Here is a 14,598-nt window from a genome sequence, read left to right as displayed (position 1 = left end):
GGGCGCCCCGGGGCATCGCACGCACTCGCGCTCCCGGCCCGGGGCTGGCCGCCTGCCGCCAAGGTGCGACGGAAAGTCTTGGTGTCTCTCCCCAGATGTGCGAGAAGTTTACCGTCTGCGAGAACAGCATGGAAATGCTCCTCCAGAACAACCTCAACCTCCCCAAGGTGACGGAGGAAGATGGGTGTCTGCTCGCCGGCTTCGATGAGGCAAGGAAACTCTCTCCTTTCTGGTCTAATCCTATATGCCTGGGGCAATTCTTGCCTGCTACAAAAACCTGTGGAAGATGACCTAAAGATCTGTGCCAGCTTCAGCTGGCGTTGGCCAGACCTCCACACTCTATATCATCGTCTGCTTACTTGCACAGAGCATTGCAGTCAAAGCGTTTTCACCTGTAAGTGACTTTCTCACCTTTCTTTCATTTCAGGATAAATGCTTGAAAAAAATCTCCAGTGGGCTTTACATGTTTCAGACATACCTCAAATACGTACAAGAAACTTTTACTAGTGAAAAGCAAAATGTTGAATCACTGTCCTATACTACAGAGCACCTGGCACGTACCATAAGACAAATGGTGAGTCGGTTTTAAATTCATTCTGATAATAGTCAGAGCCAGAGTGAATTTGAACATTTCCCACTTTCAGTTCTCTCAGTGGAAACAGGTGACATTTCCTTATGCTCAGATTCTTACCCTCATGACTAACTTAGAGGTTTTACAAGTTTTTGCTTTCTTTTCTTAAAGAAACAACTTTTCTTCCTACTTTCTACTGCTATTTCTGATTTCCAAACAGAATGCATCATAGCTTTAAGAGCAAATACATTAATGCTGCCTCACTGATTAGATTTCTCAGGAAGCTCCTTCTAATTGTGGAACTGCAGATCAGCCCATGCCTTCCCACGTTGGAACTCCTTGAGAAGCAGAAATCAGTAACTTTTCTAAAAAGTTCACATGCAAAAAAAAATACAATTTTACAATATTATTGATCTTTAAAACTCTCCAAAACGAAGTTTTAAGCCAAGCTGTATGGTATTTTGAGATGTCAGCATTATTCTCAATGTACCAGGCAGCTGCCTATTGAAAAGCACATACTTTGCTTGTGATCATCATGAAATAAATATGTTCTTTCTTTATAACTACCAAATTGTCTTTTGCTTTGGCAAACTAAATGCTGTTAACTTCTGACAGACATTTTCCATGTTTTGGAGAGCTTTGACAGATCAACTTCAAAAATTCACTTAATTCCTGTAGTTCTTATGTTAACAACCCTTAACATGAATACTTCCTTTGTCACTGGGGAAAGTATTTGCTCAGTGAAAATCATTCAGGTCAGGACTGCAGAAGCTTCAGGGCATTATTTCCTTCAAGGTGTTTTTTGGTGGGTGAAAAGCCTATTGTGAGTTTGCCATACCTTTCCCAACATAAAAGTAAATATGTTACTTATGCCCATCATTCTGTAAGTGAAGGGAAGCTGAACTGCTTTTTTCACACCGTGCTAGCCAAGAGTAATAGTCCCATCATAAGACAGCAACTGACCACTGGCTTCCAACTTGATATATTAGATTGTGGAAAGTTTATTTCATAACTGAGGGAGATTAGGGTTGTGTTTTGGTTTTTTTTAAAAAATTAAACAGAGTGATCAAAAGCAAAACCTGTACTTGTAGAAACTACAGAGTTTTTGAGACCAAGTCTTGATCTTTAGATTGGAAATTTTTTCTACGAGAGAAAAAACTGCTATTTAAGGCAAGAAGAGCAAAGGCACAATCTGACACTTGTGGTTAGACAGATCCACCAGCACAATACCTGTCTGGATATCCCAGATACAAACTTTGTTACAGAGTGCAGGAAGGAGCTGAGTATACCACTAACTGGAAGTGTGATCAGAGTCTACTTCCAAGTAGTCTGTACAGAAAGAACATTTGTATGTTACCTTTCACAAAACAAGTACTCCAAGAGGAGGTTTGCATGCTTTTGTCACTTGTTAAAGGGTAGGAGAGATTCTAAACCCAGGATGAAGCAGACACTTGTTAGAATTTTGAACTCCATCTAAAATTACTCCATTAGTAACTCCCATTTTCAGAAGTCACCTATCCACTTCCTGGGACAAAGATCTTAAAAGGTCTTTAGGTACCAGATGCCCAGAGCTGTGGGTCAGCATTAGGTAAATTCCTCCTTTTACTTTAGCTGGTTGGGAACATACAGACTGATGCTCTCCAACGACTTCAATTACAATGCTTTAACCAGGGACCACCCAATATTGTCTTTTTCACAGGTGATCAATCCCGATGAAGTGAACATCCCAGATGCAGCTACCCAGGAATCCCTCCGTGCAAAGCTGAAGTCCAGCAAGGCCTGGCTAGAGAAAATCACTACCCAACTCATCCTCCGAGATTTTACTTCATTTCTGGAGAAAACAGTGAGGGCCATGCGCTACTTGAAAAACACCAGGAGTTTCAGTGTCTGAATGTTTTAGTTCAGGCACAATCCTTTGTTACAAATCTGTCATGTGGCAGATGACAGTGTTGTTCTGTTTTAAGAACCAGTTTTAATAACAATGGTTTGCATTTCTATACATTTTCATTTCCTTCCAGGAACTTATTTATTGTATTTAAAATATTTATTAGTTTCTAATTTTTCTTATTTATATTTCCAGTATTTAGAAATAATTTAAACAAAGGGTATATTTTATTTCCCTTCTAATGGTACTATTCAGAATATCAACTTATTTAATATGTATTCCACAAAAAATATTTTCAGAACCCAGAAAAATTTTCATAATGTATGTTTTTAAAATATTTGAGAGATGCTATTTATGACTTATTTATATTTTTAGAACAAATAAAAGCTGATTTTAAAAAAAAAGATCTGTATAAGCTGTGTGAACTTTAAATAAGACTAAGGCACTCTAATATACCCAGTTTTTAATACCTGCAGTTATCAGAATAACCACTTTCAAGAATTTATCTGTATAATTGAGTCAGTTACTTACAAAGCACATGCATACACTCGTACACAGACATCCTGATCAGCAAACATAATTCTTAAAAGGGGATATAAAGGAACCAGATGCACTGAACATGGCCCTTCAAAATGAACATGATAGGCCATCATTGCGCTTGAGAAACAAATGAACTTGTAAGTCCTCTGAATTTAACAAGGAACACTCCATAAACTTGTAATTGTAAGGATCTGCTTACAAGTCTAACAATCTCTCTTAGACAAATAAAATGATGAGGCAACCACATTAACCACTCTGACATGAATTTTATCAACTGATTTGTTTTATTGCAGTCATCCAAGGGAATTTTCCAAGTTAGATTAAATGTTTCTTCCTCCTTCCTCAGGAAGCAGAAAAAAAATAAATCTTAGGTTCTTTCCTCAGGCAATAAAAATCAACATACTGCTGCTGAGATGTCAATGACCATTGATGATCTATTGCATTTGCCTTTTACAATTTATATTCCACTAGCATGGACAGGCCACATACCACAAATGCATATTCTTGAATACTGTATAGGAAAAAACCCCAGGATCTTTGCCTGAATACCAAATCACTGACACTTTCCTTAGCAGCATCCTCTGCAGCACTGGAGCTGTGCAGGTACCTCCTACACCCAAACTCAGAAGAATTCAGACCACAAAAGGGACACAGGCAGCAGAAGTCCCTTAAGTTTTGTCCCTAAAATTGGTGGAATATTAATTACCCTCTCTCTTTCTTCTGGCACAGTGGTGAAGATGAGGAGATGAAAGGCATGCCCTGGAATGTGGATAAGGATGTCAGTAAATTCTCCTCTTCCTCTGAGCAATCTGATTGTCCACATACACGTTGCACCTTTGGGGATGCCATAACAGTGACAAGTCCACATGCTGCCCAACATCTCTGAGGCTCAAAACAAACCAAACCACTGTTTTGCCCAATATGGTAAAACTGTCATTTCAAGCAGTGCAACATCCTGAGAAAGAATGAGGAGACCTCAAAGTGGTCACTTTAGAGATGTCTGTGGTGAATGTTTTTTCTCACAGCACATAAGATCCTGCTTTAGCTGCCCTGGCCCGTGCTTTAGGAAATGCAGGAAAGCCTGGTTTGGCTTTTTCACCACTTAATTTCACAGAGATTGATATCTTTAGTGACCACTTGTTAATAGATTATTCCAGCCCTTATTATGTCAATAATAGCTGAGACCCAAATGTGGATCCCACACTGGACCTCAGTACTATGTGAGAACAGAGGCAGGGGGGAAAGACTAACCAAAAGGAAAGGCATCTCTTGGTTTCACCACCCCAGCAAGTTGCTGCCAGAGATCCCCATTAGTTTCTACATATGCTGCAGCTTAATCTCAGACTGCTCTCTTTAAATGCCAGAAAGCATCTAAGAATTGCAGTACTTAAATCCCAGGGAACTGATAGACAGGTGCCCACACTTCCCACCAGCACTCTTCAGCTGGCAGCCACCCCAGGTTGTCTGCAACTCTAGGAAGGATGTAAACACTGCTACATTTCAGGTTGCAGAAGATGAGCAAATATTACCACTTGTTGGGTGGGGAGGTCAACTTTCACGTCCTTCCTGGAGCGAAGGGGATTGCTGGTGGTGCCAGTGAGCTGCCATTATTTAACCTGTGGCTCCTCCACAGCCATCTGCAATTCTCATCTGCCTTGCTGGCAATCGTTTTGCTGTCCCTGTGCTAACTTCAGGGACTGCCCCCAGAATAACCTGAAACCAACACTCACAGGTGCTTGCAGCACATGAAGATTTGCAGTGGGGAATTCAGATGGAAGACAGAGGAGACCTAAATACTGTTGAGCATGTTACGAGGCCTCTCAAATGAGCCAACCTGGCATCCATTTTCCAGTCTACTGTGTAGAAAGTATTTTACAACAATCAATAAACACACACAGGCATTTAATTTAGTTGGCAGACCAGCACAAACACACACACACAAAAGAATAGTAAAAATGAGCATTCCTAACTACATTTAGCAACAGACAGACCTCAACACTTCTATTGGAGAGCTCCTCCTAACTGACAGCTAACTCACTGAGCAAGAAAAAAAACCCCAAAACCCCAAAACCAAAAAAACCCCAACACAAAACAATGCAAACAAAAAAAGACCTGCTAATAGTTACCTAAAAAAATTAGGAAATGACCCAACAAGCAGCATTTTGGCTGCTGCTCTACCTGCCCAGCCTCTCCCTGCAGATCCCAGTTAGCCCTTCTCCACATTTCCATTGCATCCCTACTCATTAACCTCACACAGAGATTCAGGAATGCTCAACAGATTACCAGCTCCCTTCATCCTGAGTTTGATTTCCCAATGAAAGAAGAGAGTAAAGCTATGCTGAAAAGCATGCATACACGCTGCAGTATGCAAGAAAAGGCCCACAGTATTAAGAGACAGTGACAAAGGTGAGAAACAAAATATTCCTGAAAGAACAACAGCTACTGTGTTGAACAACAGACTGCCTGCATCTTTACTGCCTTCACAGGTATTTATTAACAGCTGATGGTAAGTGAGGTTAGAGAGATTGACCTGATGCTACAAGACTTGGAAGAGTTACGTCACCAGTGAAGCATGGGAGCAGGACCACTTTTCAGCAGTAATGAGCCATTAGGTTATCTGAGCTTGATGGGAAACTTCCCCCTAAGTTTGCCACTGTTAGTTGTGACTAACAGTCTTTTCCACATTCAATTTAAAAGATAAAATGCTGGAAAGGTAAGTATACAACAGTATACGTCAAAGTCAGATCCTAATGGTCAAGACATGCTGCCAAATATATCTATATCTATCTATCTATATCTTACTACAAACCTTGTGATATTGGGTGGGAAGCTTTCTGTAAACCCTTGCTTCTCAAGTCAAATGCTTAGATAACAATTTCTGACATCTCTCAGTGAATTTCTTTCCTCTTCTTGATAAGAAGAAAAACAGAACCCACCCCCTTGCTCCCAAAATATGCAACCTCCACAGGCTCCAACACAGAAGTACCATTTCCTGCCTGAATTCCTAAGAAAATCAACTAATTTCTGTAATCTAAACATATTTAACCAAATCTTGGTATACTTTCAAGTCTGATTTTAGCAGTCATCAGAAAACACGGTGCATAAACTTTACAATCTGAATCTCTTCAGTGACCAGAATCTAAGATTCAATCTTCCATGAGAAAACCTATTTCAAAAAAATTTAAACTTTCAGAGTCAGAAAACTGAGATTTGCCCTGTCATAACACCCTTTTTCAGTTAACAGGTATCATTTTAGAAAATACCCACTTTCCCCTTCCACTCTCCACCTCACCCATCCTTTAATCCTGAATTAACATAGGCATAACCAAGAAACAATGCATGTAACCCACAAGCTTAACCAAGAAATGGCTATTGCATCGCACACCATCACGGAAAAATATTTAGAAATTGCAATCCAGTGGTCATTTGTAAAAATTATATTAGTCATATGACATTTAACAGGATGTGGTCTCTGCTCCTGTGGTGAAAACAGATGCAATGAACTTTTATTTCCAAACATCATCATTATCATCACTGCCTGAAATTCCAAACCTTTAACAAAATATTTCCAAAAATATCCAGGGTATAGAGTTTGGTATAGCATTTTTTTCCTGATAAAAGCCAGTGTTGTAAGATCTCAGCTTCACTTACAACACAATGCAAAAGTCTAGATCTTAAGCAGCACTTTGTCACCTACAGCTGTACAAAGCAGCAAGGGACAGGTTTCATACACTGCCAACACGGGGCCTGCTGGGATGAAATTCTGAATGCTGCTTTGGCCTGCAGAGTTTACATGTTTAAAAGCTATAGTTTAAGCTAATAGGGGGTTCGGTGATTCACTAATTCAAGAAAATACGCACGGACCCTCTGTTTTATAATTGTGACGAGACACAGTACACTTACTCTGTACCAGTCATGTCTACACCAGGAATTTGTAGCAGAATCAAATGCCTGTTCCAAATTTCCTATCACCTTCATTTTGTGTCACAACTTGTCAGGTCTTGAAGAGTTTTTGGAGCAAACAAGTATGTTCCTTTCAGATTTACTTATCAAGAACAAATTTATAAAGCCAGATCTTCTTTTTTGCCTTTGTTTAGTGATGTCACTAAACACATCATTTTTTCACACCCTACTACCAGGAGATCCAGTCCACACAGCAAGACCAAAAAAACCACCAAACTCACAAGACTCCTTCAGGATCACACACCAAGTGTCACAGGGCTCTGTGACTCCTTCTCTGATGTGGATACCTTTTTCTCAGTTCTTACTTCACTAGTACCTTTAAAAGTCTTGTCTATTTTTTCTATCCTTTGTTCTTCTGACTGACCTCCTTGTCTTTATTCTTCTTTCCCTTCCCTTCCTTCCTCCTTGTCTCTCAGCCCATCTTTATCCTCCTTTGCACTGTGCTCTCGCACCAGAGCCACTTCTCAGAGCTGAGCTGGCAGGAAATGCTTTGCTGAAGGGTCTGTCACAACTGAATTCCGAAGAGTTGTACCCCACTGCTGTTGATTACCAAACAGTACCAGGTTGTATCTGGTCTTCTGAATACAATGACCCTTCCTTCCTCCTTGTCTCTCAGCCCATCTTTATCCTCCTTTGCACTGTGCTCTCGCACCAGAGCCACTTCTCAGAGCTGAGCTGGCAGGAAATGCTTTGCTGAAGGGTCTGTCACAACTGAATTCCGAAGAGTTGTACCCCACTGCTGTTGATTACCAAACAGTACCAGGTTGTATCTGGTCTTCTGAATACAATGACAGGAGAGGCAGTTTTAAGAAAATATAAGAATGATAAAAAATATAGGAACTGCTCCTGAATGGTGAAACCACCAGTGGCTGTCATGGTCAATGTGCAGGTGAACACAATATTCAGTGAGCTACACTCATTGACTTTATTCCAACACTAAGAGTTCACATGTGATCTCACAGCAACTGCATCAAACACCTCACCACAGGAAAGAATCCATGCTTGGCTGTGGAAGCCACCAATTCACTGGCAGGGATCAATACAGTCAAGCAGAGGAGCTTATACTTATTCTTTTCTAAGGATCTCCCCATCTGACTGCAATATGAAACTTTCTCAAATTTTACTGGGAGAAAGACAAGATAAAAAAGTCATACATTAAAGCACTTGGAACAAATAAAGCCTACTTTCAAGTCCCTAGCCCAGAGCCTCAACACATATGAGAGTCTCTTCACCGCAGAGACCTGACCTGCCCTCTTCTCCCTAGCACCACCAAAAAAACCCAGTCTTGCTAAAACTAATATATTTGCTGAACTTATTTTAGGGAATTAAGATTCTTCATAGGAATCTGGTTTATGTATAACTTCACAGAACACTGATCAGCACATCAAAATTTTGTGAAAAAAAAACCCAAAAACTGCAAAGTAAGATTAAGACATTGCTATCAAAGATTCCCTCATTTTTAAAGTGAAAAAGAAACACCATCCCCAACTGCGTTTTTTGCTACCTTACAATTAACTACCAGGATTGTAGTTATGATTGATACATTTTTCCCCCGGGGATGAAAAATGAATGTTTATTTAAGGAGTTTCACTCACCTTTTAATTACAGAGAGTACACTATATGGAATGAAACAGCCTGGTTGTACAAATGAAAAAATCTCACACTACATATTAGCATTCAATTTAACTTGACTTGAAGGTACTATGAAAGAGCTTTTTCCCCTCAATTGGAAAACCCAGAGGTTTCATGCTAATGACTTTCCTGAAACATACTTGAGTAGCAGTCAGTTACCAAAAATCTTCTATCCAATGTGCTTAAAGAAAGAACTGCATAAGCAATGTTTATCCAATAATTCTGTCTCAAAAAAACCTGAACTACAACTATTTTTAAGGTAACTTATTGGCATGGGGAAGTCACAGAACCTGGCCTGTGATTGATATATCCATGCTTTTGTAAAACTTTTAATGAAAGAGGCAGGAACACTTCCCTGTTTCTCTAGCTCTTGCCAAATACTATCATTCTTGGAAAGCAGCCAGAGCGACCACGTGGTAGTTAATACCCACAAACCACATCTCCAAATGACACACAATAGAGCACATGAAATACACTTCTGCAGGTGTTTGGGTCCATCTACCCACTGCTCTATTTTGGCTATTGTAGAGCCCTGTGAAATGCAAAATCTGATTGAGAAATCCGAGTTGCTTCAGGCTGAATACTGTATCACTTAGTATGGACTATCTCAGGTTATTACACTAGATTCAATAGAAGAAAAATGATCCTGATCATGATTAAAGCCACTATCAAGCACCAACAGATTATTTGGTTACTACTGTAATTAGGATCAATCAAGAAAAAGAACAGAATTTGAATTCCTTCCATAATTTAAGACACATGAGAGGTTACATTAATCTCAAGTTACCATTAGAAACACTGGAAAAACTGCACTAGCAAAAGGATATACGGTCACAGGAAGTGTTCTCCATTCAGTCCTCACTCTCTTCCCCTGCTAGCAGTCTATTATCATTTGCTATTCCACCACTGCTTTATGACAATTGATTGAATTATCATGACTAATGGAATTTTAAGGAACGTCCCGGTTTGCTCTAGCTCTCATAAATGTTTCCTTTTTTTCCCTTCCCAATTCTTCTCTTTTGATTTATTTTTTTTTCTCTTGGCTCATTTCTCATGTCTTTTCCAGTCACATCTGCTCTTAAACACAGTAATATTTTACCATGAATTTTCATGGCAGATTAAAAACTTAGGAATCTCCTAATCCTTAAGCATGAATTAATGTAAAAATTGTCTGAAAATCTAAGGGGTCAAAAAAACCCCAGAACCCAAGCCAAAATCTATAACACCTTCATTGCAATTATAATTTGGGGCTGAAAAACACTATTTTTAAAAAAATTACCACAGAGATACAAAGTAGCTTGTACAGTTCTGGAAGGGGGAGAGCAATCTACCCAACACAGCTGCTATTTAACAGAAACCAAGCAGTCATACTTCAGTGCTTGAATTTCAGTGTTAAAAGGGAGAAAACCAACTGAAGTCAAACCAACAATAGTCCAAAGAGCAAGACTTCAGCATAAAAATAAAGCACATACCTTGTTCATTGTACCTGGGTTTTTCCTTCAGCTATACATTAACAACTTCCTCTCACAGTAAGAGCACTATATACACACATATACACACACATAGACAGAGCACTCTGCTTGTGTCCTCCCACCCCACCCTAAATCCCAGAAAACACAGATAGTACTTAAAGGTAAATCTGGCAGAAAAGTACCATTTTTACTATCTGTGTTAGGAAAAAAAAGATACATCTCTCAATCTTTAATGTATCCAAAGATGAATAAATCCAAGGAGGAGGAAAAGAACCTCAAAGAGGTCAGCACAGCAACTAGCCACAGAGCTTCCCAACAGCTGGGCAAGGAGTCTTTGAAGAATATTGAAGTATTTAAAACATTAGTTTAGTTTTCTGGTTACTGTGAAGATAAAGAGAAATCTTTACCCAAAAGATGATCATAATAGGGATAAATATGGGCATTGAATATCACCATTTTTGGGAGAGAAAAAACCAAAACAAACCCCACCCAATAGGCCATCCTTCTGTAATAAAGAAATGAATATATGATACTTATGCACAGACTTAAAACCAATGTGTATCCATTCAAATTGTATTTATTTAATTACACTGTAATGCAAATAAGTTAGGTCCATATAAACTCCATTTTGTTGTATGTACAACCTATGTCATTAGCAGCTGTTTGATCCAGCTGGTCTAAGTGTCGGCCTCATCCTCTGGAATGTACATATCTTCAGCCACTCTGTCCATCGGCTGGTTCTACAACAGGACCACCACATCCTTCATCCCCAAAGTAGACTGAAAGGGGAGCAGGGAGGAAATGAAAGTCAGTTTTGCAGCATGTATTTGTCTTTGACATTGATATTTGTAAAACCCAGGTCTGGAGGAACAGCCCTATAAATGTACAGAATAAATGCTAGCCCCCAAAATACTGAAATAATGCCACCTTTGAAGTAAAATTTAAGCCTACAGAGCACAAACGTGTGCTCAGAAAAATGAGCACCTGTAAGCTTCAGATTGGACCAAACATACGCTTCTGGTAGCTATGTAGGCATATTCTGGTATGAAATACATGTTTTACACTGTGCAGAGACACACTCAATGGACCAAGAAAAAAAGACTCAAACTATCAGTGAAGCTAAACATGGAAATACCACCAGCAAGCAAACAACTGCAGCAACTTTGTTATTAAGACAACAGAAGATTCTACTGAAAATGTAACATGATCTGGACACTTTTTTTCCCCGAGTTTTCTACTGTTTCTACTGAGTCATTGAATCCTAACAATGGGATTTCTATACACTGTAACTATGTGAAGCTAGAAGAGTTAATATATGACTCTGCAAGCAACACAATCAATTATTTGCTTCAGGAATACCTTGTCCTGCACAGGAATAAAAGATTTTTTTAAAAAAACTGAAGAGTGACCATTTCTTCAAAATTTTATACCACTAGAACTTAAGCATTACTAATGCCATGACAAGCAGCACTAACAAAATGTCCCACAAGAGAGAGGCAGCATGAGCAAAAGCACTTTGCTTCATGACAGTGACTAATACTGAAGGATATAGCCCTTTATTTCATGCAGCTTTTATGCAGTGCTAGTACCTCAAGTGCAAAGGCAGAAGGAGATTGGGTTTTGTTTTAAATTTGTGATAGAAAGCTGAGAAGTTATTCCTCATGCAGAAACTTGCACAAACAGATTAGAAGTGCAGCTGTTACTCAGAATGTACAGGGAGTTCCATGTATTAAAAGCCATGCAAGACTAAGAGAAAGGCCCTCCCAAGAACTAGAGCTTTGCTGACTTCCCATTTCATTTTCTAAAGAAACAAGAACCACAACTGTTAAAAAACAGAGATCAAAGCAACATTCACAACTGTTGCTGTCCAGAGATAACATCTAGACTGGTAACTACCTGCACTGGGTTTGTATGTGCATTTGGAACAGATACATACCTCCAGATAGTTGGCTCAGGCATTCCAGGATCGGCTCCTCTCTTAAAACCTGAAGTGAAACATACATTACATACATATAGATAAATATGTATGTGCAGACTCCTACATAGTTAAATCACTATCAACAAATTGCAATAAAAAAGCAAACCTATTGAACAGGGAACTGTAATTCATGGAGCTGTGTACTAACCTGAATAAAAATTGCACATTCTTATCAGGATTAGAAAGCAGAGAAATAAATGTATTTTTTTTTCTTTTTCAATTCTTACCTGCCTGTTTATCTGACTTAAAATTCAGGGTCGACTACCTATGTGAGATCAAGGAAGTTATCTGCCACAAAGACATACATACCTATACACACACAAATGTGCAGACTTTACATGTTCAGAAAGCAACCTAGGAAGGCTCTGCCAACAGAGAGAACTATAACCTTGAGGCGTAACAGACAACATTCTGCAATGACATCTGGTGCAGAACTTAGAAGCAGTATTTCAGTAAGAGTTCATTCAATTCGGGGTGACAGAATTCCAAATGTTAAATCAATTAAACTTCAAATCTTCCATTCTGACTGGTACTTTCTGAAAAGCTACACAGTACTAAAGCTTGCAAATAAACAAGATGCTTGTCAAACTAATAGCACCTAGGAAAATGAAAAGAAAGTTAATTACAAAGTTCACCCCAGCTAATAACTCAAACACCCATTGACTAAGCAAATGTATGGTGGAGAAACAACTGAAGGTTTAGTACACAAAGTATTTTTGCTCCCTGGACTGTAAATTAAAAATCTTGAAGCAGAAACACACAATTCAGGCACTGTTCAACACACTCTCTCCTACACTATCTAGATGTACTGTGAAAAATATATTATTTCCCTTGTCTACAGAAAATAGATAATCAATGTCATCTTGTCTGAAACACAGGCCACAAAGGTTAATGGAAAAACTTCCATTAACTTCATGGGCACCAGGTTAGCTCTTTGAACACAACCTTGTGTTATCTGAGACTATTAAATATCCTGACACGATTTCTTTTGCTGCCACACTGTCCAGCAATGCTACTTTAAAATTCATGAAGTTGTATCAGGAGTGACTCTGTGTGTGTGTGTCTGTGTGTGTGTGTGTGTGTGTGAATATTTCTGCCTTTCCCTCCCTCTCCTGTACTTTAAAATAAGCAAAACAGGTTTAACAGAACTGCATTGGTCTAATTTACCATCTTAAAAATCAGGGCATCGACTTCAAAGCAAGTTTTAAAAAAAAAAAACGAAACAGAAAACCCTCCGTAATCTATAATTGCCCATTCAAATACCAAGCTCCCTTGTACATCCCCTAAGCATCCTATCCTGACCCAGAAAGCCTTTCAGAAAAAGTGACAAGCTCAAATTTTCTGAACATTTCCTTGCCTGTGTTCAGTTTCACATGTCTTCCCACATGTGAAACTGAACACAGAGGTCAATACAAATATTTACCTTGTATCTGTGACACCAGCTACTGTGTAGCCTCTTGCCCTTCCACTGCATCACACCTTCCCTCCCAGATTGAAAGGTAAGAAAATAAGAAAAGAGCTCTTTCAATCCTACAGCCTCTGAGAGCATACCACCTCCAAATGTCTATGGCAAGCAAAGGTGGCACCTGCACGTCTCCTTCCCATCTGCTTATACCTAATGTCCATTCATTATAAGCAGTGCAGACATGGAACAGCACACTTATCTTCTGGAGGTATGAACTTAAACTACAACTTAAGTACCTCACTGCTACATAACAAAAATATACTAGGCACCCTGATATTAGTGCAACTGTAAATACAGTAAGATCTAATTATCTAACTTGAAGCAACTTATTTAATGTCCTCTGCTGTCCCTCAGAACAAAGAGCATCTTTCCTACATCCATAGATACTGTCATGAAAGTAAAATCTAAACAAAACTTCAGCAACAGCAAAATTAGGTCACTAAACACTGCCGAAATTTCCACCCAAAACTGATCAATTTAAAATAACTGGTAAAACTAAAAATGGAAATGTAACTAAGTTTAAACCTAATACCGACAATTAGTTTTTTCCCATCGTATTTGAAGCAACTTCTTTTGCTTCTAGTTGTTAAAGCATGTATTTAACTGTTGAAGAGCCCAACCTTTCCCCGATTGTTATCTGTGAACAAGCAAAGTCCTTCAAAATGGGCACTGCATTCCCCTCAATTAATCAAAGCAACCTCTCAGATTTGACTGTAAACACATCAAGTTCCCAACCCTCCTTCATGCTGACATTCAAGTTACAGATGCTTGTCTGGTTTGGATACTTTTCCCTAAAGGCCCAGAAGAGTTGGGGCTGAAAGGAAGGCAGATGAATCACTGGGATCAGCCTTCCTGGGCCCTCCTGTCATAAAAGAAGTGAACAAAAGTGTCAAGCCTATTGCACAGGTGCCTATCTTAAGTGGGTCAGGCTCTTTAACAAGGACAGATGAGGGCACACAGCCCAAACTCCATGGGAGAACTACCACGTGGTAGAACCTTATAATTTGGGGGATTGGAATGGACCTCACAGATCATCTAGTTCCCAACCACCCCTGCCATGGGCAGGGACACCTCCCCACTAGACCAGGATGC

The 14,598-nt window shown here is 39.3% G+C and overlaps 1 protein-coding gene across 1 annotated transcript; it reads left to right on the top strand.

Annotated features, from left to right (window-relative positions):
* Positions 1–63: 63 nt before the first annotated feature.
* On the top strand, positions 64–2,525 carry IL6 (interleukin 6; the record flags this gene model as incomplete). The annotated part of the gene is made up of 3 exons (XM_009069376.1): positions 64–209; positions 428–574; positions 2,271–2,525. Coding segments are annotated over 3 exons (485 nt in total), but the record flags the coding sequence as incomplete, so codon positions are not given.
* Between the last annotated feature and the right edge of the window lie 12,073 nt (positions 2,526–14,598).

Source organism: Acanthisitta chloris, unplaced genomic scaffold (genome assembly GCF_000695815.1).
Source record: "Acanthisitta chloris isolate BGI_N310 unplaced genomic scaffold, ASM69581v1 scaffold35952, whole genome shotgun sequence".
Classification (NCBI taxonomy): domain Eukaryota; kingdom Metazoa; phylum Chordata; class Aves; order Passeriformes; family Acanthisittidae; genus Acanthisitta; species Acanthisitta chloris.
This window is presented reverse-complemented; position numbering and strand designations above follow the sequence as displayed.